General features: G+C 43.5%; 2 protein-coding genes across 2 annotated transcripts in view; one reads left to right on the top strand and one right to left on the bottom strand.

Annotated features, from left to right (window-relative positions):
• The window catches only part of Ppp2cb (protein phosphatase 2 catalytic subunit beta), a 20,121-nt gene extending 2,940 nt beyond the window's left edge, over nt 1-17,181 (top strand). Inside the window, exons 2-7 of the mRNA XM_021218742.2 lie at nt 7,906-8,115; nt 9,072-9,245; nt 12,531-12,620; nt 12,746-12,907; nt 14,592-14,710; nt 16,502-17,181. Of these exons, the coding sequence (XP_021074401.1) occupies nt 7,906-8,115; nt 9,072-9,245; nt 12,531-12,620; nt 12,746-12,907; nt 14,592-14,710; nt 16,502-16,574 (828 nt within the window). The 3' untranslated portion in view covers nt 16,575-17,181. The remainder of the gene's footprint in view (nt 1-7,905; nt 8,116-9,071; nt 9,246-12,530; nt 12,621-12,745; nt 12,908-14,591; nt 14,711-16,501) is intronic.
• A 1,088-nt stretch (nt 17,182-18,269) lies between these two features.
• The window catches only part of Ubxn8 (UBX domain protein 8), a 19,809-nt gene continuing 13,178 nt past the window's right edge, over nt 18,270-24,900 (bottom strand). Inside the window, exons 6-8 of the mRNA XM_021219633.2 lie at nt 23,539-23,580; nt 20,870-20,944; nt 18,270-19,183 (exon numbers count right to left, since the gene is read on the bottom strand). Of these exons, the coding sequence (XP_021075292.1) occupies nt 19,013-19,183; nt 20,870-20,944; nt 23,539-23,580 (288 nt within the window). The 3' untranslated portion in view covers nt 18,270-19,012. The remainder of the gene's footprint in view (nt 19,184-20,869; nt 20,945-23,538; nt 23,581-24,900) is intronic.

The following is a 24,900-nucleotide window of genomic DNA, read 5'->3' on the forward strand; positions in this document are numbered from 1 at the left end:
TTTTTCGAGGCAGGGTTTCTCTGTATAGCCCTGGCTGTCCTGGAACTCACTTTGTAGACCAGGCTGGCCTCGAACTCAGAAATCCACCTGCCTCTGCTTCCCAAGTGCTGGAATTAAAGGCATGCGCCACCACGCCCGGCCCAATTTTTTAATAATGTGACTTTTAGATTTTTGTTTGCCATACCACTCTATAGAAAGCGACATTGTAAGGAGATAGTTTTCCCCCCGGACGTTAAATTCCTGCTCTGATTTAGCTTGGCAGCTGAGGCGACTGAAATCAAGGTGAGAGTGGTTAAGGCCCTGTCCTGGGGTCATGGCGGTAGACCTCATGGAAGTGTCATTGGGGAGAAACTGCCAGAGTTCCTGCTCAAGAGATACGCCGGGCTTCTGAAGTGAATTTCTGTCACTGTAGAATTGTTGACCTACAGTGGTGAGGCCTGCCTTCTGAGACCACAGGCTTGATACACTCACCTCTGTTAGCATCCACATTCAAAGCTAATCGTGACCTGGCTCCTTTGAACATAAATACTGCCTCTGGGACTGCTTCCTGCCATGGCAGGGTGCACGACAGCTTTTAAAGATGGTGTGCCACACTGCCTGTCTGGCCCTGTCCAGGACAGTCTGTGACTAGAACTATATTTATCTCTCGTCTTGGGAAAACTTTAAAAAAAGATTGACCTGTTAAGATTTTATTCTATAACTGAAGACTGGTTTGTGATGCTGAGCCATGAGGGGAGGGGGAAGGCTTAGGAGGATGGGGGTAGGGAGGGTTTGGGGGTTGGGCTGGTTTCTGTGTGACAGATATCCATTTTAGTCTTTACTCAGAAAATCTGGGGCTTGTGTAGAAATACGTGCAAATTCTAGGCCATTAAAGGCTAGGCTCACAATAAAAACAACAGTAAATTTAAATTCTCTGAACTGGGGCTATGTCTCATGGCTCTGCCTTCAAAGCTTTGGCATGCGCAGACATTTCAGGTTTTACTTCATAATGTGAAAGAGCATATTCTTCACTTCTGAAGCAAAATTATGTTGCTGAAGATGAGATTGTAGAAATAGAACTTGTGAATTGAGATAATTGATTATTCTCTGTGATAGATGTAACTTTTTAAAAAAGACAAGTGGTTTTAGCTGGTCATGTGCGCACTTCTTTAATCCCGGTGCTCTAGAGGCAGAGGCAGGTGGATCTCTGAAAAGAGGTCAGCTTGGCGTACTTAGTGACTACATGAAGAAGACCTTGTCTCCAAAAAGAAAAAGAAAAGAAAAGGGAGTTTTAGCTGCTAAACATCCTAACTGGCTTCATAGCACGTTCCAGGGCAGCCCGAGCTACACAGTGAAACCCTGTCTCAGGAAACAAAAGCAAAAGATGCACACAAACAAACGAGAGCCCTAACTGGTGTTCATTTTATTCCGGTTTTTATTTGGGTCAGGGTCTCACTACAAAGTCTGGATGGCCTTGCCATGGTGGACAGATTAATCTCAAACTGCTGAAGTCCCACCTGCCTCCACCTTCGCCTCCCTGAGCACCGAGGTTTCACGTGTGGGACACTGTGTCCTCGTGGCAAATTTACTTTAAACTTTTAGTTGAAAAGCTTTAATGCCAGCCTTGATGGTCCATTGATAAAGAGATGTAGAGATACAGAGATGTAGAAAATGTTTCTGACTGTACCGAAGAATGGTGTGGTTATAGTGGAATTTGAAGTTAAAGACCCAGTCTACTGACTGAACAATCATTGTTCTTCAGTCTGTCTGAGCCACTCTGTCCTTAAACTAACAGGTAAAGCATTTAAACAACAAGAGAATATCAGAAACTAGTGACTAGAAAGTGGATATTGTTAAATCAGGTAATTTCTTGACTTTATATGTGATTTGTAAAATATACTATGTGGGGGGAAAATCTACACTTATATAGATAAAGATGTTTACTTGTAAAATTTGTTTTCGTTGAATGGTTTTATATGCAGCGTAAACCTTTGTTCTAATTTGAACATCTTCCAGTAAATTTTCCTTTTTTTTTTTTTTTTTTTTTTTCGGTTTTTTTGGGGGGGTTTGGCTCTGGTTGACTCTGCAGTGGGGGGGGGGGGGGGGGGGGGGGGTTCAGACTGACTAGATAGCCCATCCCTGAGCCACGCTGACAGACTAGCCAAAGCGCCAGGAGACTGGCCTCACCTGTGTTAAGGAGGGATTTTTTTAGTTGTTTTGAATTGATTTTTTTCATTCTTAAGTAAATGTAATGAAATGGAAACCTAGCTGAGTTGTTAAAAGTAACTTATATAAGGGCTGAGAGAAAGCTCAGCCGTTACAAGTACTTGCTGCTCTTGCAGAGGAGAACTGGGTTTATTCCCCAATCCCACATGACAGCTCACAACTGAACTCTGGTTCCAGGAGACCCGGTGCCTTCTTGTGACCTCCTCAGGCACTAGGCACAAATGTGGTGCACAGACAAAACACTCGTAAACATAATACATCTAAAAAACACTTTTGGAGTAACGTATATGAAAACACATTTTGGTCGTGGGGTGGTGGCGCACACCTTTAATCCCAGCACTTGGGAAGCAGAGGCAGGTGGATTTCTGAATTCTGGGGCTACACAGAGAAACCCTGTCTTGAAAAACCAAAAAAAAAAAAGTAAAGAAAAGAAAACACATTTTTTTCTCATACTATTATTAGTATTTAAATGTTACCTTTTCCTGAACATTACTTTTCAAGTCTGAATTTTTTTTAATGGTCATATTAATCTTGGGAAGGATTAATGGTGTAGATTGTTCCCTTCCTGGGAAGAGAGAGCTCAAGGTTAGACTTGATTCAGTAACAGTTATGCATTGACCATTCACAGACTTTAAAAGAAGTAATACCATTTGTCACTAATCGTGATGAAAACTAATCATGTTCACATAATTTGCAGACTAGCAGTAAAAATTTTATTTGAATTGCTCACAAAATACTGATGGGGACCTAGGCAAAGTTGTTGTCATGAGGACCTGAGTTAGGGCCCCCAGCACCCATGTAAAAAGGTAGCTATGAAGGGCGGGAGACAGAGTCCTAGGGGCTTGCCTGGCCAGCCACCCAGCCTGATAGGTGGGCTCCAGGTTCAGTGAGAGACTTTGTCTCAGAAACTAATACAGAGACCAGTAAGGACACCTGATGCCACCCTCTTCCAGATGTGGTTTAGCCGTTAGAGTGGTCATTTGGAGGTTTATCTGCACCGCACCGCACCGCACCGCACCGCACCGCACCGCACGCGTCATTCTTACGACAGGATAAAAGTCCATTGTGTGGATATAGAAGTGTGGCTGCTTATGTAGTTGGTACTTTTTGAAATCTGTTTTTGAAGCTTTTTAAATGTTACATTTTTAGGCATGCATTGTAATACACACTTACACCTTTAAAGACTGAGACAGGAGGACTGAGTTTAAAGTCAGTCTGGGATATATGGTAAAACTGTCTCAACAGAAGCAAAGAAGGCACTGGTCCAGAACTTGCTTAGAGATGTCAGCATGCGGGCTTCAACCTACCTAGCAGCTCGAATATCTGTAGCCTCTCCTGTCTTCGAATATCTGTACCCTCTCCTGTCTTCCTCAGGCACCAGGAACACACGTACATATATGCAGGCAAACAACTGCACATTACAGACAGGTAGCTATTGAAGCTATTCCCCCCCCCCTCTTTTTTATTTTTTGGTTTTTTGAGACAGGGTTTCTCTGTATAATCCTGACTGTCCTGGAACTTACTCTGTAGACCAGGCTGGCCTCAAACTCAGAAATCTACCTGCCTCTGCCTCCCGAGCGCTGGGATTAAAGGCGTTCAGCAAATACAGACGGTTAGCAATTACAAAAGCACTGTAAAGTAAGTGAGTTACTGTATCTTCAGCCTGACCTAACCAGGAAGTAATGGGAGGGACATTGAGTTTGAGGAGTTCATGGAGAAAGCTGCTTTTTCCTGAAGAGGAAGGCCAGCTGGGGGCTTTCTCTGCCCCTCTGAGCTAGCAGGCTCTCACCCCAGCATCTGAACGATTGGGATTTTGTTAAAAACAAAGATGGGGCTGGAGAGATGGCTCAGCAGTGAAGAGCACTGTCTGCTCTTCCAGAGGTTCTGGGTTCAATTCCCAGCAACCACATGGGATCACAACCATCAATACTGGGATCTGATGCCTTCTTCTGGCATGCAGGAGCACATGCAGAGGTGGGGGCAGGGAGAACACTCATATGCATAAATTAAATGTCTAAGAAAAATGACAGATATATAGGAGAAAGATAACATATATTTTATTTTGGACACAGTTTTCCCTGACGACCATTAGCTTACCTTATTTGTTTGTCGATTGTTTTGTTTGTGAGTTAGACCTTTCAAGGTAGCCAAGGCAGGCCTGTAACTCACTGTACAAGCTGGGCCGGTCTCCTGACTGCTGGGAGTGTGGGCATGCTCAGGGGGCCGTGCTGTAACCTCAGCTCTGTGTGATCCTTCATGTGCAATGATGGGGTGTTGGTGATGCTTTGTTTACATTAAAGCATCCTAGGATTAGCATCCTAAAACAGTTCACATTGATCCTGGTCAGGGCACACCTCCATAACTTGCTTTTTTTTTTTTTTTAATTATGGTTTTTCGAGACAGGGTTTCTCTGTGTAGCCTTGGCTGTCCTGGAACTCACTCTGTAGACCAGGCTGGCCTCGAACTCAGAAATCCGCCTGCCTCTGCCTCCCGAGTGCTGGGATTAAAGGCGTGCGCCACCACGCCCGGCTCATAACTTGCTTTTTAAGCCACTGTGGTGCTTGGCATTTAGACACTTGCTGTTGTTAAACTCGGGGTTAATTTCCTTGCTTGAAGGGGGAGGGGCGTTGGCTAGAGCTGCGGCTCAGTTGGTAGGGTGCTTAAGGTGCAAGCCCGCAAGCCCGGTCTGGGCTTGGTCTCAAGCACCTCGTGTTGGAGGCAGAGGGATCAGAAGTTTTCAGGTTATTCGCTACTATATATCGAGTTAGAAGCCAACCTGCCTTAATTAGACCAAACTTAAAAGAAAAAACAGTAAGTCATGTATGGTAAGGCCTACTAGTGGTGTAGGAAGAGAGCTTATATTAACTATACCATTTTGGTTGAGCTGGGTTGATGCCGTGTGGCCATGGCTGGCCGAAAGCTCCGGACCCTGCTGCTTCAGCCCCGAGTGCTGGAGGGTAGCAGCCATGTACTTCCTACCATGCTTGACAGTCCTCTAGAATGTTCACTTTTTACTTACTTTTACATATGAGTGTTGTGCCTGTATGTATGTCTATGTGTCACGTGTGTGCCTAAGCCCTTTAGAGATCATTGGAGCCCCTGGAACTGGAGTTGCAGACAGTTGTGAGCCACCATGTAGATGATAGAAACCGAATCCAAGTCCTCTGCAAGAGCAGGTGCTTAACCACTGAGCCATCTCTTTAGCCCCGCTGTAGACTTTTAAAACTTCATGAAAGACATTTGTTTCAGAGGTTGTCTGGTTTTTGCTTTCTATGAATTTGCCTGGAGTGTTAGAGGTATGTGCTGTAGCAGTTCATTCATGTGTAGAAGGGAGAGATTGTGTGTTCGGTCAAAAGCAAGGATCTTAGCCTTGGGGTATGTTACAGCTGTGGAGTCCCCGTTGGCCACAGAGGGAGTGACAGTTAAGTACACACTTAGACCCAAGTCGACATTTTTTTTTACAGAGATGAAAAGGGAAAGAATGGCTGGCGGACTTCAGTGTCGTATTTGCAGCAGTAGTTCTGGCTACCAACTTGTATATTTACCACATACAGGTTTTTTTTGGTTTTGTTTTGTTTTGTTTTTTGAGACTGGGTTTCTCTCTGTTGCCCTGGAACTCACTCCGTAGACCAAGCTGGCCTCAAATTCAGAGAGATTCACCTGCCTCTACCTCCCCAGTGCTGGGTTTAAGGGTGTGCCTCCTTGCCCAGCTGTCAACTGTGGTCTTAATCCACATTACAGCTTTAAATCTGGTCGTATCTGTGTCCTGGAAATAATCAAATTTCTGTTGCTGCGTCATAGTAAAAACTGGATAATTACATTCTTAGAACTGCTTCTGACTCCTTTTGTGCATATGTTATAAATCTATACATACTTCTCAGGTGTTGTTACTATATTGAGTAACTATCAGTCTAGAACTGCCTCCCTGGCTTGTTAATTAAAATAAACCTTCAGTTAACATTGCTCATGCACGTACAAGTAATTTCAGTAATGTGGTAATGAGAACATAGTTTGTCACAGAACTGAGAATCAACCTTCAGAGAAATTCAGTTGAGGAGGGGGAAAAAACAGTTGTTTTTACTTTATACACAGGAAGGACAATGACTTCATGCTCTAGGGATGCAGGGTCCAGACACCTAGTACCTAAGGGTAGAAAGACCTTAGGTTACACGGTTACATTAGCACCATGAAGAGGATCTCGGCTTCCTTTTCTTCTAAGTAATCCTAGGCCAGCCAGTAGGAATAGTCTATGCTCCACTGTCCACAGCTCTTGGGGAGTCACCCGGCTGACCTAAGCATCTTTTGAATGAAAAGTTGAGGACCTACGCTTGTGAATTTTGCAGAAGAGGTTAGAGCTCTCGTCAAAATTGGCTTAAAAATGGTCTAGAGCACTGCTGTTGGAATAGCTGTCCCTGCTTAGAGCTGCCTCAAAACAAAAGAGGGTGGAATGGGGCTTAATGGGAGAGCACTTGTCTAGAATATCCAACAGCTGGGTATACCCAACTGGTTAGGTCAGGCTGAAGATACAGTAACTCGCTTACTTTACAGTGCTTTTGTAATTGCTAACCGTCTGTATTTGCTGAAGGGAAGGTGTGTGCCACAGCATGAAGGTGGAGGGCGGAGGACAACTTTCGGGTGTCCGTTCTCTCGCACAGTCAGCCCTGAGCCATCTCTAGCCCCAGAATTCTAGCCTACTGCAGCTTTGTTTTTATATCAATATCCCAGATCAGAACCCTGTACTACAGTAGGACATCCCGTTGATTTCCGTTCTTATTGCACTGTGTTAGGCTGTTTGGCGTCTCCCACCTCCCTCTCTCCTGCCTCCCTCTCTCCCTGCCTTCCTCTCTGCTGTTTCGCTCTTTCCTGCCTCCGTGCTTAGTGCTTGCAGACAAGTATGATTTGATTGCATGCTTTGTTCTGTGATGGATGGCAGCAGTTTGTGACAAACATGCCACAGCAAGATGGTATAGACATTAGTTACTGGCCAGTGTACCTCCTGCAGCACACTCAGTGACATTATTGGTTTAAGTTTGTTTGTTTGATTGTTTTTAATTAAGCAGATCATGTGGGTTTGTGACTTGGCATTTTCCCTCATATATCAAACACACTTAGTTAATGCCATCAAAGATCTAGTATTCCATTCTCTGGACAGACTATGTTTATTTTCATAAGAATCTAGAAGAGAAGTTGCCTTTTTCAGTAGTGTTGTATTACATGAGCTCATGGCTTAATGAACATTTGGGTAATTTGTACTTTTCTATTAACACCTGCTGCCCCTCCAGGGACCTGTGTTCAGTTCCCAGTGCACATGTCAGGCACCTCACAACCACCTGCAGCTGCAGCCCCAGGGGTCAGGTGCCCTCTCTGCTTCCACTGGCACCGGGACACATGGGCACACAGACACAAGTAAACACACAGTAAAGATAAGGCCTTTCGGCAGAGGAATAACACAGCCGTGGATAGTTGAAACAAATTTCATTTTGATTCCTACCAGCACCTCATAAGGGCTCCAAGTTCTCTGCATCTTTGTAGACATGCCATTTCCAGATTTTGCTATTACAGCTATAACTCAGCTAGCTCTTTGTAGGGTATTGGTTTATTTTATACTTCCAAGTGGTTTTCCCCCAGATTTTTTAGATAGATAAGAAATGCTGTTAAATTTGTAACTGAGTCTTTTCATTTATTTTCCTTTTCTAACAGGCTAAGGAAATTTTAACGAAAGAATCAAATGTGCAAGAGGTCCGCTGTCCTGTTACCGTCTGTGGAGATGTGCATGGCCAATTCCATGACCTTATGGAACTCTTCAGAATTGGTGGGAAATCACCAGATACAAACTACCTATTCATGGGGGACTATGTGGACAGAGGATATTATTCTGTGGAGACTGTGACTCTTCTTGTAGCATTAAAGGTATGCTTGATGAATATAGGGTGGGGGTGAACTTGAAAGGAGGCCAAAGGCAAAAGAATGTCAGTGTTGCCTGTATCGTTTTAATTTCATGGTGTGTTTGGCCTTAAATAATAGTTGACTTTACATCTTTTACAGAGAGATAAAAGTCCATGCCTTAAAACTTGTCCATTTCTGTATAACTCACGGTTGTCCATAACTGAACTCTGTGAATTAATATTTGATTTCATTACTTACCACCCTTCATATGGAAACATTAAACAAGTCTTTTTACTTGGTGGTTCCTCTGCCTTCCTGTTCTCACTGCCCTGCACCCCGCACCTCACACCTCAGCCTTCAGGATCTGCTCCTTTCATCCCTGCTCGGGCTGTGAGATGAACCTCAGCTCCTGTCTGTTCTGGCGTGCCACTTCCCTGTTCCCAGAGTCCTCTTTGACTCCATACAGTCGTGAGAGTCAAACTCATTAAACACTGCCCGGCTCTCCTGTAGTCTACTGACTTGACTTCCTGTAAGTCACAGCAGAAGTGGCTCCTCTCAAAGACTATTTTTATTTTTATTCGTGCTCTGGACTTTGTCACTCTCACTCTCTCTCTTTCTTTCTCTCTCTCTCTCTCTCTCTCTCTCTTTCTTTCTCTCTCTCTCTCTCTCTCTCTCTCTCTCTCTGGTTTCCTCACGAGATTTCTCTGGCTGCTTCCTTCTTACTACTCCTGCTCAGACTAAGCAAATGCTTAGGACTTTTTAGATTTCAGGTGACTACATGTCCATAATGAGCTGCTTATCGTAGGGAACCTGAGTCTAAGCATAAAATCCACTTGATGTATATATAGCCTGCATACCTAGTCTTAAATTTAATTTAAAAATGGACAAAAGAACTATTTAAAGAAATGGATTTGCAGTTAAAACTAACACAGTACGGGAGAGCCTTGATTGTACCATGGTTTCTTTGCCTTGTCTTTCAGGTGCGCTATCCAGAGCGCATCACAATATTGCGAGGAAATCACGAAAGCCGGCAGATCACACAAGTGTATGGCTTTTATGATGAGTGCCTACGGAAGTACGGAAATGCCAACGTGTGGAAATACTTTACAGATCTCTTTGATTATCTTCCACTTACAGCTTTAGTAGATGGACAGGTGCGCATGTGTGTGATGGGGCCTTGCAGGAAGAGCTTGAATGTGGGGAAACAGTCACTATTAGGAATTCACGTGCACGTCTCTTTGGCTTATTTTGTTTGTTTAATACAGTGCTGCAGAGTTGAACCTGGGGCCATGGTGTCAGGTGCTAAGCAAGTGTGCTACCCCTGGGCTACAGCCCCATGATTTGGTTAGTTTAGTGGCAGTGGTTGTTTTTTGGGGTTTGTGTGTGCCTGTTTTGGAGAGAGTCTCACTAAACTACTCAGGCTTGAGACTTAACTGTACCCCCAGCATGGCTTGGTACTGTGATTATGCCTTGTGTTCCCAAGTAGCTGGGGTTCTGGGCTCCAGTCACCAAGCCCCGCTTTCCCTGGCTTTAAAGTCTTCTGGCCAAAGAAGATATGTGCCCTAATGTGTGCTTTTTAAATTTAGAAAACAGTATAAAAAATGCTTAAGTCTTTGGGTATATATATTATTAGTAACACAAGATGTTATTAGAAATTGTGCTCGTATTACTATGTTCCTGGCTATCATTAGTAACTTTTTATTCCTATCTATCTTCATGATAACAAGTATCACATATTACATCTTTTCTTATCAAGGGTTCTCTGTTCCCAGCATAGTAAGTTTTGACACAGGATTCCTATTTCAGTATTTAGAAGCTTCCTGGTGAGCTGATTGAAATTCATATATAAAACCCAGAGTAAAACTTGAGTGTTAGTGGGACTTTAATCCCTGCACTCAGTCAGCAGAGGCAGGCGGATCTCTGAGTTCGAGGCCATCCTGGTCTACAGAGTGAGTTCCAGTACTGACAAGGCTACACAGTGTTCTTGAAGGTGTAACAGATACTCTTTGGCTTGCTAGTCTGAATATAATTTAATTATAACAGTCCATATTTTCCCAGCCTTGAGTTTGGATGCTACAATAATTGAAATGACAATACTTTGCCTATACTTGCTAACTTGTAAATGTATAAGTTGCTAAATTTTAATTTAAATTGTTCAAGTAACAGTCTTTATTAGCCTTAAAGTTAAGAACAAATTCATTTAGAAAGATAATAGTAATAGTATTGGTGGTGGATCTAATTTTAAAATTTGGTTCATACATTGGTAGAACTTTTATGTATTTCTTATACAATCAGCACTCCCCAACTCATCAGTCTTTACTGTTTTTGAAATATTTATAAGAAACAAAACAGCCAGCCTACACACACCATTGTGACATTGTAACAGGCTATCATGTATGACACCATTGTGGCAGGTTATCATTTATGAAATGTTATTACTGGAAGACACCTCAGAAATCAAGTAGATAAAACAAATGGTACACAGAGTCCTGGAAGGAAGTGACAGGCTTAGGTCCTTCATAGTGTTCACTATATTGGTACCAGCAAGCCAGATGTAAATATCGTATGTGTAGTGTGTGTGGACAAGCATGTGGGGCTGGAGGCAGCTGTCGTAACTTGGTTGATCTGCACATTGCTTTTGAGGCAGGGTTTCTCACTGAACCTGGAGCTCACGATTCAGGTAGCAGCCTGGTCAGAGACACCCCTGTGTCTCCACTGAGCTTCCATGCAGTGCTGTTGTGCCTGGCTTTTTACGTCAGTGCTGGGGCTCAGTTGCCTGTATGGCAAGCTCTTGACTGGCTAGGCCATCTAGCACCACATCTGCTTTGTGGTGGTTTGGGGACTTTTTTTTATATTTGTTTACGGGGAAGGGAGGTTGGCCTACATCAGAATGAAGTTATCAGGCTTTACAGCAGCATTTGCTAAGCCTTTAAGAAACAAGGGGGAGGGGGGACCTCAAAATCCTCACCGGTGGACATGATGTACCTGCCTATAATCCCAGCACTCAGGATTATAGAGCTTCTGTCTCCAATATCAAAAAATAAAATAAAACTGAAGCCTTATGCTTAATGTGTAAGTTCAATAGCTAACCAAATATAGCAAGCACAAAAAGATAAAACCAATTTGGGGGGAGGGTGTCTATATCTGTGATTTAAAATTCAGTGCTAATTTTTTTTAGAAAATCCATTAACTGTCTCCTTTAGTTAGGGACACATTACAAACCTGAGCAGAGCCAGGAGAAAAGGCTGATAATGGTCATACAGATCTATTCAGGAGAAAAGGCTGATGGGGTCATATAGATCCATTCGGGAGCTTTGGGCAGACTTTTGAATCCTAAGCTAGCCTGGGCTGTATACACTATTGACCCTGTCAGTGAACGAATACAAAACTGTTCACTAAAATATTTATTATTCTCTTTGATTCATAGTCTAGTCCTTGAATAATAAGAGGATAGTCCTGAGAAAAAATTTTAAAATGCTTATATTATCCCACTTTCTGTCAGAAGTACTGTAGATACATTCTATAGTAAAGGGAACTGAAGACAACTGGGAGGTGGCCAGGGGCGACCAACATTTTCTTCCTAATTTGTATACACATAAAGTACGTGTTTTGCAAGCATGAAGGCTGGTGTTGAGGTGCCTAGCAGCCGTGGAGGGCACAGTGCCGACCTGTGACCCCTCTCCTGTGATGGGATGATGTGGTTAGCTGTCTAACCACACCAGCAAGCTCTGGTGAGTGAGGTGGAGTGATCGGAGACATCCAGTACCAACCTTAGGCCTGCACATATATGTGCACCCACTTACATGTAGACGGGCAAACTACATGCAGTTAGCAGGTGTACAGGAGAGGCGACTCGGTGAGTCAAGTGTAAGGAGAGAGAGAGCCCCAAAGCTGCCCGATCTCTGTTAGATGTGCTCTGCACACCCTACAGTGAGAAACGAGTGTGTCAGGGAACTAAAGGTGGCAAACTATACAGGGGAAGTGTATGTAAAAGTGGTTATGTGCTCAGTAAACCTGAGGAAAACCAAAAAACCCTATAGTAATCTACAACGGGAATCAGTAGGATGTTAATGTTGTGAAAGAAACCAAGTTTTAGGTGTCAGATGTGTGACCTCAAACGCAGTGACAGGTGATGAGCACCCTGTGCAGCAGAAGCACTGTATGGACACCACACTGCGGCTCAGACTAGAGCGTGCAGGCCCTCCCACCCCCAGTCCCACAGATGGGGTAGGAGAAGAGCCCTCGTCGCTGGAACTGCTTTGGAGGTTATTGCTGGTGATTTGACTCTGCTTTGCATTGTATGTCACAAATCTTTCAGTTAATAATACCGTTTGGAAAAAGAAAAAGCTGTCATGACTAACATTTGCAACTGCTACTTAACTGTTCATTCATTTAGCAATTATAAAAACAAAAACATTTTCTTCTCAATTGAAAAACAGATATTCTGCCTCCACGGTGGCCTCTCCCCATCCATAGATACATTGGACCACATAAGAGCCCTGGATCGCTTGCAAGAAGTTCCACATGAGGTGACTTTGCATTTACTTCATTTGTTTTGATTTTAAGGAGAAAAAAAGTGTAGTCACATGTGGGAAGGATAACTCAATTAAGTATCATAACTCATAGTGCACACGTGTTCTTTCTCCTTGTCCAGGGCCCAATGTGTGATCTCTTATGGTCAGATCCGGATGACCGTGGTGGCTGGGGCATTTCTCCACGTGGTGCTGGCTACACATTTGGACAAGACATTTCTGAAACATTTAACCATGCCAACGGCCTCACACTGGTGTCTCGTGCTCACCAGCTTGTAATGGAAGTATGTACTTTTCCTGCCCTCGTGGTGTGTGTGTGCATCTGTAATAAGGCTTCTTGACTTAGAATGTAGGAACCAGGCCCCATCACTGACATCCAAATCTCCATGTGTATTCTGTCAAGGCCGTTGTCTGTTGTAACCAGTGTTTCAACCAGAATGTTTCCATCAGTAATTCCTACTTCTCAAACCCTTGGGTCAGATGATTGAATTTTAAGTTTTGCAGTGTGTATAGCTTAATCCAAGTTACCCATGGAAGTAATTTTTCAGATTTTATGATATAAGAAATATCTTTCTAAATCTGGGCATGGTGGGTGCTTGTAATCCCAATATTTGGAAGACCAAAGCAAGAGGTCATGAGTTTCGTGCTATCTGGAATCAATAAGGAAATACTCTTTTTTTTTTTTTTTTTTTTTTTTAAGATTTATTTATTTATTATGTGTGAGTACACTGTAGCTGTCTTCAGACACCCCAGAAAAGGGAATCAGATCTTACTACAGATGGTTGTGAGCCACCATGTGGTTGCTGGGATTTGAACTCAGGACCTCTGGAAGATCAGTCAGCGTTCTTACCCTCTGAGCCATCTCTCCAGCCCGATAAGGAAATACTCTTAAATAAAATACCTTCAGTAGGGACTGGAAAGATGGCTCAGCAGTTCAGAGCACATTGCTCTTCCAGAGGATGCTCACTTGAGTTCAGTGAGACGATTATTACATGCTGCTTTTGAGGTGCACACTGAGGAGTGTGCTTGCTGTGTCCTTGCTACATTTCACCAAGGAGGTTTGAAAGCTCTTTGTCCACTGCTGGTTATATTCCGTGGCCACTCAGTTGAGGTAGCAGTTGCTGGATTTCTCCTGTTGTGTTAGCTGTGTCACTACTAAAGGAATAAATGAGAACGGAGTCCCTCTAACCAGCAGGTGGTGGCTTTAAGAGGTAGCGCAAACTTCACCAGCCTAGAGCAGGCGAGGAGTAGGGTGGGGCGCCGTACAAAGCACACACACATAGTGACAGTGAACTTCATTATACTGGCAAGCACAGGTGGTGACTGAAGATTTTTGGAGAAAAAATAAAGTGGAATGACTAAGCTTTAACATTCCTAAAAGTCCTGAGATTCCAAAATTGGAAAGTAATCAAAATTCAGCTATTTGAGACAAAACTGAAACATTTAACATAACATGGGAATGGTGTATTATGTGTCAATACCACCTAACGTCACCAGTGTCGTGAGGCAGAGGCTCTGACACAGGTGACCAGGAGAGTGTCAAGGTTACTGCTTAGCGTTGGCTCAGCGCTCTGGGAGACCGTATTCTAAGTTGGCATTTGCCTAATACTAGCTTCAGGCAAACTTCATAGCAAACTTTTGAAGCCAGGCTCATTTCTATCTTGTCTCAGCACGTGGGCAATTGCAAGTTTGAAAACAGGGCAGCCTAAATGGCAGAATTCTTCCTGAAAATAAAATAAAATACAACAAAGTTCATGAAGGAAACTGGGGAAGTTCAGTGTGCACCCTAAGTTAAAGTGTAGGTTAAGAAAAGCTGTATGGTCACTAAGGTATATAATAGAATATTGTACCTAATAATTGTTTAATATTCTGAGCAGTTGCATAAACTGTTAGATTATAGAAGGTAATGATTTGATCTGTGTCAGGATTGGATTTTATAGTGAAACAATGACCTTTTTACTGTTGCAGGGATATAACTGGTGCCATGATCGGAATGTGGTCACCATTTTTAGTGCGCCCAATTACTGCTACCGTTGTGGGAACCAGGCTGCTATCATGGAATTAGATGACACTTTAAAATACTCGTTGTAAGTAATTTTATGTTTTAATTGTATGTGATGACTTTGAGAGGAAAAAGTAAGCTCAGAGCCCAGCCTTGGGGGCTGGAGAGGGGGTTCATCAGCTCAGAGCCCACAGACAACCACACACGTGTGCAAATGCCAGTCAGACCCATACATGCATGCATGAAGAGAGACAGGAAAGAGCTCTGCTTATGGCAGGGTAGGAGGAGGTTGGTAGAAGGGGTGTGCAGACCCTCTTCCCTAACCTTGAACTCGAGAACTTTCTGGTGTGCAGCGCTCACAAACCACGGCCTCCTGCATTGCTAGGCCACCGCTATAGAAAAGTGGGTTGTTTGGTTTGGTTTTTCAAAACAAGATTTCTCTTTGTAGCTCTGGCTGTCCTGGAACTCACTCTGTAGACCAAGCTGGCCCCAAATTCACAGAGATCCACCTGCCTCTGCCTACAATTTATTGAAAATTTCCCAAGAGCTTACAGCTAATAGAAAAACATTTAAGAGAACCATAAGCCAGGTGTGGTGGTAAAAGTCCTTAATCCTGGCACTCAGGAGGCAGAAGCAGAGATGGGTTTGTGCCAGTCTGGTATAAGCTGTACATGAATTCCAGGACAGCAAGGACTACAGACAGATACCCTGTCTTGGAAAGACAAACAAGACTCAGACAAAAAGGAACTTGCCCGTTATAACTATCGGGGCCTGGGAAGTGCCTTGGTGGCCAGGAACACAGTTGACCTTCCATGGATACCAACTTCATTCCCAGCCCAGCGCTTACACTGCAGCTCACAACCACCTCTAATTTCAGTTCCAAGGATCTGACACCTTAAGTATCCACATACACGTAACTGAAAGTGACTTTTGGGGGGCTGCAGAGATGGCTCAGAGGTTAAGAGCACTGACTGCTCTTCCAGAGATCCTGAGTTCAATGCCCAGCAACCACAAGGTGGCTCACAACCATCTGTAATGGGATCTGATGCCCTCTTCTCATGTGTCTGAAGACAGCTACAGTGTACTCATATACATAATTGAGCCTTTTTTTAAAAAAGTGACTTATTTTAGGTTTAATAAAGCCTTTACTACTAGGGGTTTATGGCCTTATTGGTAGTGTTTATCCTAGCATACATGAAGCCCTGGGTTCAAGCCCAGCATTTTGTAAACTGGCCATGGTGATGCACGTCTGTACTCCTAGGACTTGGGAGATGGAAGCAGGTTGATTTGAGTTCACAGCCAGACTGGAGTACATAAAACACTCGCTGGGCATGGTGCCACTTGTGTGCCTGTAATCCCAGTACTGACAAGGCAGAGCCGGGGACATCAGAACTTCACAGCCTGCTGGGAGTTTATGGCCACTGTAGGCCAAATGAAACCATGTCTCAACTACAGCGCCAAAAAATGGGGTATACAGCCTGACTCCTGACTGCTGTGAGTGTTTGTGTATGCCTGTGGTTGCATCCTCTCAGGACTGTTTGGAGAAGGAAAACACAAGTAGGATTTATCCAAGGCTACAGTGTTGATTCAAATAGGAAAAAGTCAGTGTAATAACATTAATATTAAACACACAGACAAAAAGCTATTTTGACAGAAAAGGCACTTGGTAAAATTCAGTGTTCTTTTCTGCTGGGCACTAACAGACATTTTCACCATAGCTGTGAGGTGGTAACAGCATGATTGCCAGTGATGAATGGATTCAGGGTCATCCCAACCACGTGGGATGCAGTGTAGCTGAAAGCTACAGGAAGGAAAGCTCTGACTCTTCCAATTACTGGCTGGCTTACTTACTTACCATTTTCTTTGTCATTTTTAGTCTTCAGTTTGACCCAGCACCTCGTCGTGGAGAGCCTCATGTGACCCGGCGCACCCCAGACTACTTCCTGTAAATTCCTCCCCAGGACCTGTCTTTGTATGTGGAAGTATACCTGGCTTTTTAAAATATATATATATACACATATATATTTAAAAACAACAGTTATTTGTGTTTCTGTAACAAATTGTGATATGTCTTGACATTAAAACACATCATGGACCAAAACGTGCCATACTAATGATGAGCGGTTAGCACAGTTTGAACTTTAGTACACTGTTGTAGACAGCCCAACAGCCTGCCTGCTGTACTGTAGTAACCATTTTTCTTGGCTGGTTAAGCAAAAAGGGTCACTGACTGCTTCGTCTCCTTTGCGCTTACTTGGAAATTTAGTTACAAGTTTAACTGGCATGGATTATAGAGTTGGAGTTTTATTTTTTAAGAATTCACAAGCTGACTTCCACTTAAATTCATAATCCTTTATTTTATTGAAATGTATGACTAACTGAAGAAGAGATTCTTGGGAGTATGTTGTCATAACATTAAAGAGATTTCCTTTAAAGTTTCCTAAACTAAATTACTGTTGGATGTTGATCTGCATATTTCTGTATATTTGTCATGACAGTGCTTGCATCCTCTTTGGTGTACTGAACAAATAAAAATTTCCAATTTAGAGAAAAACATTTTTTAACTGTGATGTGCATTAAATGCATCGTCATTTTGAAACTTTATACAAATACTTAAAACTGTGGCTGGCTGGTTTTGGGCTTACGTCAAGCTTTTTAGACTTTGGCTCTCCTTGATTCTCCTGGCTCTCCTTCTGAGGAATAGGAGTACAGGGATGGGGTGGGGCGCGGCGCCTTGCTCGGCCACAGCTATCTGCTGAGTTGTAACAATAAGCAGCTGTACTGACAGGACTCGCATGCTGTGTTTAGGGGCTGGGGATTAACTCTGGTAGGATATTCACCCCAGGCCTTATATTCAATTCCAGGTTATGTGCACAAATAACTACAGAAGTAATGTTTGTTTATAGTTTACATTCAAAAGCAGAGCAACGTCAAAATAACTTAGACCACTGAAAAGGCAATTTTCAAATATCTAAGCATTTCATTAGGTGGTTTGTATTTATTCTTAATTTTTAAGTGCAAAATGTGGATTGTCTACTTTAATAACTATATTCTAACTATAACAGAAGAAACTTTAAAAGCTGAGCTAGGATGTCTCCTTTAACCTAGAAACAGGAATTGACCTGTGTATTTAGTAGCAGTGGTAATGATACTATTCCAAGGGCATAAATACCAGCTCTGGGATTTACTTAATACTTAGCTGTAGAATGATTTTAGGGCGTACACCAAAAGTAGACCCTTGGGTAGTTTGGAAATTGAAAGATAGAAAGCATGGGGTCTGGGAAGCAGCTCAATTGGTACCGAGTATCTGCTGGGCATAATGAAGCACAAGGGTCAAGCCTACTGCCTCAGAAACTGGGGCAGGTGCTCAGCTGGTAATCCTAGGTCTTGGGAAGGGGGCAGAGGATCAGGAGGGTTCAAGGCTACCTGGACTTATGAAACCCTCTCTAAACAATTAAAGATTAAGAAAGATACCTTAGGCCGGGTGGTGGTGGCGCACACCTTTAACCCCAGCACTTTGGAGGCAGAGGTAGTGGATTTCAGAGTTCAAGGCCAGCCTGGTCTACAGAGTGAGTTCCAGGACAGCCAGGACTACACAGGGAAACCCTGTCTCGAAAGAAAAAAAAGAAAGATACCTTAGGACAAAGTTTTCAACCTCTGTAATACTGCAACCCTTTAATACATTGCCTTATATTGTGGTGACCCCCAACCATGAAATTATTTTGTTGCTACTTTATAAGCAATTTTGCTGCTGTTATGGATCATCATGTAAATCCCATGCAGAGGGTCTTAGATGCACCCCTGTGAGCCCCACAAGACCCTACAGGTTGAGAGATGCTCTTAGGGCATCAGCTCATACACAAACAACAGCTCACCTTCCAAACGCACTTAACAACAATGGCCTTGTTTACTGTAGTTTCAATATGTTCCCCAAAGTTCATGGATCAAACCTTCATCCCCAGATCTAAGTCAAAATTATATAGGATCAGTTGGCTCTGGAAGTTCTTTAAATATTTAGAAATACAATAGAATCTTCATTCCTCCTTAGATTTTGACTGAATTGTGAAATACTATATGGTAAGGCAGACACAAGCAGGAATCAGTTCTTATATGAGCTAGGGTTTGGTTTGGTTTGAAGATGGTCTAATTAACTCAGAAATTGTAGGAGTTGAGGCATGTCCCACCATGCCTGGCTGAGGCCGACATCAGGTGTCCGTCTTACTCGTTTCACATTATAAGATGACAGAGGCCACAGACCTCACGTGCAAAGCAGTCCTCATCCACGGTGTGGGGGTGTGGACACCTGTGGACAAGAGGAGCTCAAGGTGCAGAGTGGCTTGAACGTGATAACCGCCCTGTGGAAGGACAACGGGTGCCTCTGATCTCTTCAGTGGCTGCTCTGCTCTTTCTCTTCCACGTTAAGTACAGTGTCCACAGTTATTCCTATGTCCTCCAGGGACAAGCCTCCCTCCACTTCCAGGGGCCTTCTGGGAAAGGAAGTCGAAAGGCTGTATAGGGATTTGTGGTACCCAATTTTCATCATCCAGTCAAATAAGACCTAAGAGGCAAAAAGAAAAAAGTATCAGACTGTACAACATGCCTCCAGAATCTTTATCACTGTAGCACTGTATAGCTTTGTCATTCTGAAATCCAGTCCCTAGGAATAAAAAAATAATTTCCATATCTTCCAAAGTAATTATTTTAGACTTTAATGTCTCTATTCCAGAGAATTATGTGGACCTACTGTCATGGTAGTAACAAAACCTAATCCATAAATGAGATGAAAATTACTTAGTAAAAATTTGAGATGCCATTAATCCAAGCACTTGGGAGGCAGAGGCAGAGGGATCTCTGAATTTGAGGCCAGCCCAGTCTATGGAGAGTTAGTTCCAGGACAGCCAGGGCTGTTACACAAAGAAACCATGTCTTGAAGAAACAACAACAAAGTTGAAAAGTGGATCAAAATCACCAAGAAGCTTTGTCAAAATACATGTTTTGGCACCTGAGACAAAGTTCATTCACTATGGGCCATTCCTGTAATTGTCCATAAAGATTACCATATACACACTGGGGTCAAAGTCCAGCACCACAAAAAAGAAAAAGAAAGTCACATGGTCATGATAAAAATTTTCATACCACTTCCAGCTGAAAACATACTTGACTCAAAACATGACATTTTAAACAAAGCATGTTTTGCTTCAGAAACAACAGTAAGCTGGGTATGGTTGCTTCCATTATAACTGTAGTCCCAAAGCTACGACTGGAGGATTACTGGAACCAAGTTACTAGGTTTGAGACCAACCCACGCAACAGCAAGATCTTGTGTCTTAACAACAAAAGGCAGGTAAATGGCAGAGACATAATGTTCCCAGGCACTCTTAAGTATCAAATCATGCAACCAGAGCCTTAAGTTGCCAGCTACCAGTCAAGAATCCACTGCTGACCTAAAGAATAAATCTGTCTGTCATCATTTTAACTAAGACAGTTTTGGAAGCGTTGGGAATTGAACCCGTTTTCTACACGTGCTGAGCACCCACTCTGCCACTCAGCTCACAGTAAGGTTACGGTTGCTTTGAGACAGAGCCTGCCTAGCTGGCTCTGAACTCACAATCTTGCCCAGTGTCAGATCCACAACCCCGGCAGCGGAAGCATTACACTCTTATATTACACTGCAGCCGCAATTAAAACTGTTTTTAAAATAAGAGGCCATGTGTGGCAGCTCATGCCTGGAATCCAGTCACTTGGGAAGCTATTGCAGACATGGAGTTTCAGGCCAGCCTTGACTACAGGGTAAGTGCTAGCCTCAACAAAACCTAGTATCTTACCCACCAACGTAAATGTAGTAAACAACCAAAGAAATACAGCTCAGAGAATGCCTGCCTGAAGACTTTAAGATTCTTTCCTAATATGAAAAAAGAAGAAAGAAAAGTAAAGGGGAAAACAAAATGTTAATGTAGAGATCACAATTTAAAGAAATCCTCAAGCCGGCCGTGGCCGCGCATGCCTTTGATCCTAGCACTTGGGAGGCAGAGGCAGGTGGATTTCTGAGTTCGAGGCTAGCCTGGTCTACAAAGTGAGTTCCAGGACAGAGCTATACAGAGAAACCCTGTCTCAAGAAAAAAAAAAAAAAGAAAAGAAATCTTAGGAGAACCTTCAAATTGTGTGGTCTTGTCTCTCACTGCATTTGAACATACTGTTGACAAATTTCATAAGACAATATTTCTGAAAACATTGATTTCCCCACCTGGGAATTCCACGACTTGAAAAATCTTCTCTTCAAAACTCGTCCATTTGGGCATCGAAGGGCAACAGTAACTACCTGTGGATTACAAATGTAAGCTACAGTGGTCATCTGGACCTACGGTCCACACAGGTGGAAGATGGCAGATCTGAGTCCAGCCTAAGTGGCCAAAGCAAGACCTCATCTCACGAACAAGACAGCAGTCCAGATGGGAACTCTAGCTAGCCTGGGGATCAGGCTCAGCTGGTACAAGAGTGCCTAGCAGCACAACACCCTGGGTTCACTACCCACCACCCCATGCCACACTGTGGAGAGAGCAACATGAGTCCTGTATGGATGTACCACCTGGCAATTTAAAAGCCATAGGGTCTATAGCTTGGGCAGGAAGTGGAAGGTGGAGCACCCAGGAGACAAAGGATTCTGGGGTAGAGCCAGGCCGGCTATCCACCTGGGAAGAGGTAAGAAGGACGCATGGTATCTGAATGCAGGTAACTAGTCACGTGACAGAATGTAGGTTAAAATAATTGGGTTATTTTAGCTATGATCTAGTCAGAGTAGAGCCTAGCTATATGGCCAGGGTATAAGTATATTTTGAGTCTGAGTCTTATTCCTGAGAGCATGTGGCTAGGAGGAAGAACCAGGACCTAACTTTACACCGCACATGGTGGTGCAAGCAGTTCGTCACTGCAAAGGTAGAACCAAGAGGATCGGACACTCAAGATGGTCTGCAACCACACAGTGGGTCTGAGGACATCCTCGACTACATGAAACTGCACCTCAAAAGAAAATGGTGTAAGTAGGTGGGAGAGGTGGTTAAATAAGCACACTGGCTGATCTCCCAGAAGACCCAAGTTCAATCCCCAGCACCTGCATAGCACCTGACAAACTAACCCTAACCCTAGGGCTATGATGCCCTCTTTGGACATGCAAGGGCATGGTGGCTTGAATAGTTAACCCCATAGACTCATGGGAGTGGCCATAGGGAGTGGTACTAGTAGGATGTGTGGCCTTGTTAGAGGAAGTGTGTCACTGGGGCGGGGGAGGGCCTTTGAGGTCTTAAATGTTCAACTACACTCAGTCTTCTGCTTTCTATGGATCAAAAGGCTCCTTCTCCAGCACCATGTCTGCCTGCATGCTGCCATGTTTCTCACCATGATGATAATGGACTAAACCTCTGAAACTGTATGCCAGTCCCAATTAAAGTTTTCCTTTATAAGAGTTGCCAAGGTCATGGTGTCCCTTCACAGCAATAAAACTCTAAGATAATGGGCATGCATGTAGTGGACAAACATATATATTCAGGCAAAACACTCATACATATCAAATGATTTGGGGATATCTTATCAACTAAGAAACCCTTTGCCCCAGTTTTCTTAGTTGTTAATTTCTGCTCCAGGATAGCAGGATATGTAAATATTTGTCACTTCCACACCTGCCCAAAAAGGCAAGCGGCAGCAGGGGAGGTCACTTAACCCTTAATGCCAAAAGGCAACAGAGAGATGGACCAGGCATTGTCTTGGGGCGGCTTGGTTCAGATGGAATGAATAAATGTGACTTTTTGCATAATAAAGAGCTAGCTGCTGGAGCTCGGGCAGCACCACTGGACAGGGAGAAAGACAAAGACAGGCCTGCTCATCAGGAGAAGGGCAGGGAGGGACAGCAAGGAGAGCCACATGCAGAGGTGAAATGGTGGGGCAGTTAAGTCAGATGGGCTGAAGGACTGCACCCCTTCCGCCAACAAGCCTTATACTATGTCTCCGTGCCTCTATTGTTAAACCACGGGCAGGACCCTTGAAAACTGAAAACCTCACAATAAAATCGAAAAGAAAAAAGAAAAAGAAAAAAAAAATATATATATATATATAAAATATTATATTAAAAGGGGCTGGAGAGCATGTACTGCTTTGGCAGAGGACCTGGGTTCAGTTGCCAACACCCACGTCAGATGAATCACAATCCCAGCAACCCCATCCTAGGCAATCTAATGACCTCCCCTGGCCTCCATGGGCACCTGCACTCGTGTGGGACACAAACTCTTGCAGGCACATACACAGACACACACAAAATAAATGTCTTTCACCTAGGGACTCAGTATCTGGATTGCTTTCAATTTTCTTTATCTGTGAGTTTCAGATTTTCCTAAGATATCGAAAGTAGCAATCTTAGACTTTAGCAATGTGTTGACAAGATTAACTCAACATGCATGGCTGCTTCAAAAACTGTTTTCTTAGGAGTCTAATGGATGCTAAACTTCATGGGATACAGACAGTTCTCTTTCTAGGCATGCAGACTAATAACTTAATGGTTCTAAAGACATGTGGTCCCCTGCATCAGTCACCTGTAACTAAGCCAGCCAGGCGCAGAAATGACAAACGGTGAAGGCAGGTGCAGAATCTCCGTCCTGTCCCAGCCCAGCCACAGCAGACCTTTCTCTTAACTTTCTCTAATCCAGCAGATGCAGGCTTCATCTTAAATGGAGGACTACAGGGAAGCCTGTGTCAGTGCTGCTGTTAGCAGTAAGCCAGCTGTACCCTCCCACGCAGCAGCACTCAGCTGAGCATCTATCTGATGCCATACTCACACCTGACTCCAAGGCAGCTGCAAGGAACCCGCTCTTCTCTGACTTACCTGATGTCAAACAAAGGGAAGGGTGTATAAGAGAAACAACGTACCTCTTCAGCTGTTTCTGATGGTTCTTCAGGTAAATCAGGAACCTAAAGAAATATGAAATGGAAATATGAGAACTCTCAGGAAGAACCCTGTTCAACAGGCTACATGCACTAGGGTTTAGAAGGCTTCCTAAAATAGCTACATCTATCAGACCTTTACAGTGAACTAGGCCTGGAGGCTCAATTAATGGTGCTTGCTGTCCAGTGTGACCTGGGTTTTGATTCCCAGGACCCACATGGAGGAAAAAAAGAACCAAATCCTGCATAGTTCTCCTCTGCCACCACACATGCATACATACACACACACACACACACACACACACACACACACACGCCTATACACACACACACACACACTAACTAATGTAATTCTTATAAAAGTTTTTTCTAAGTTTACAATAGAGTTCCAGCACTCGGGAGGCAGAGGCAGGTGGATCTCTGTGAGTTTGAGGACAGCTTTGTTATCAAAGAGAAATTCTGTCTTAGGAAACAAAAACGAAGGAAGGAAGGAAGGAAGGAAGGAAGGAAGGAAGGAAGGAAGGAAGGAAGGAAGGAAGGAAGGAGACAGACAACTGTTTTCAGTTGTGTCTAACTTGCCTCTTGACTCTTCCTCCCTTAACCAGAGTGCTTAAGATCTATAAAAGAGACAGGCAGATCTCTGAGTGCAATGCTAGCCTGGTCTACATAGCAAGTTCTCGGATAGCCAAAGCTACATAGTAAGACATTATCTCAAAAATACCACATAAAGTTTATATTAATATCTATTTGGTAAGCAAGATGGCTTACCAGATGTGGTTTGAATAAAAATGGCCCTCATAGACTCATAGGGAGTGGCACAATCAGGAGGTGTGGGCTTTGAGAGTTCAAGTGCTCAAGCCTGTCCCAACTTCTCTTTCTGCTGCTCTGGGATCCTGGTGTAGGACTCTCAGCTACCTCTCCAGCACCAGGCCTGCCTGCGTGCCACCATGTGCCCACCATGCTCCCACCTTGACAATAACGGACTAAACCTCTGAAATGTAAGCCAGCCCCAATTAAATGGTTTACTTTATACGAGTCGCCACAGTCATGGTCCCTTCATATCAAATCAGTAGAGCATGGACTAGGGACCGGGGTGGCAACCTGGGTTCAATCCCCAGACAATCGGATTCCCCAGGGAGTTCTTGGATCTTCACACTTCCATGCACACACACATATTCGCTAAGTAGGTAAATGTAATTTTTAAATGTCTCTGAATTAAAGAAGAAAGAAAAGAGTGAGTGTAGCCTGGAAGGCAGCCCAGCAGTGCTTCCGGACGCAGCATATACCAGGCCCTCCATCAGTGGTCAGCATGCTTTCCCTAACTTTTTTTTTTCTTCTTTTTTTTTT

Source organism: Mus pahari, chromosome 19, assembly GCF_900095145.1.
Source record: "Mus pahari chromosome 19, PAHARI_EIJ_v1.1, whole genome shotgun sequence".
Classification (NCBI taxonomy): Eukaryota; Metazoa; Chordata; class Mammalia; order Rodentia; family Muridae; genus Mus; species Mus pahari.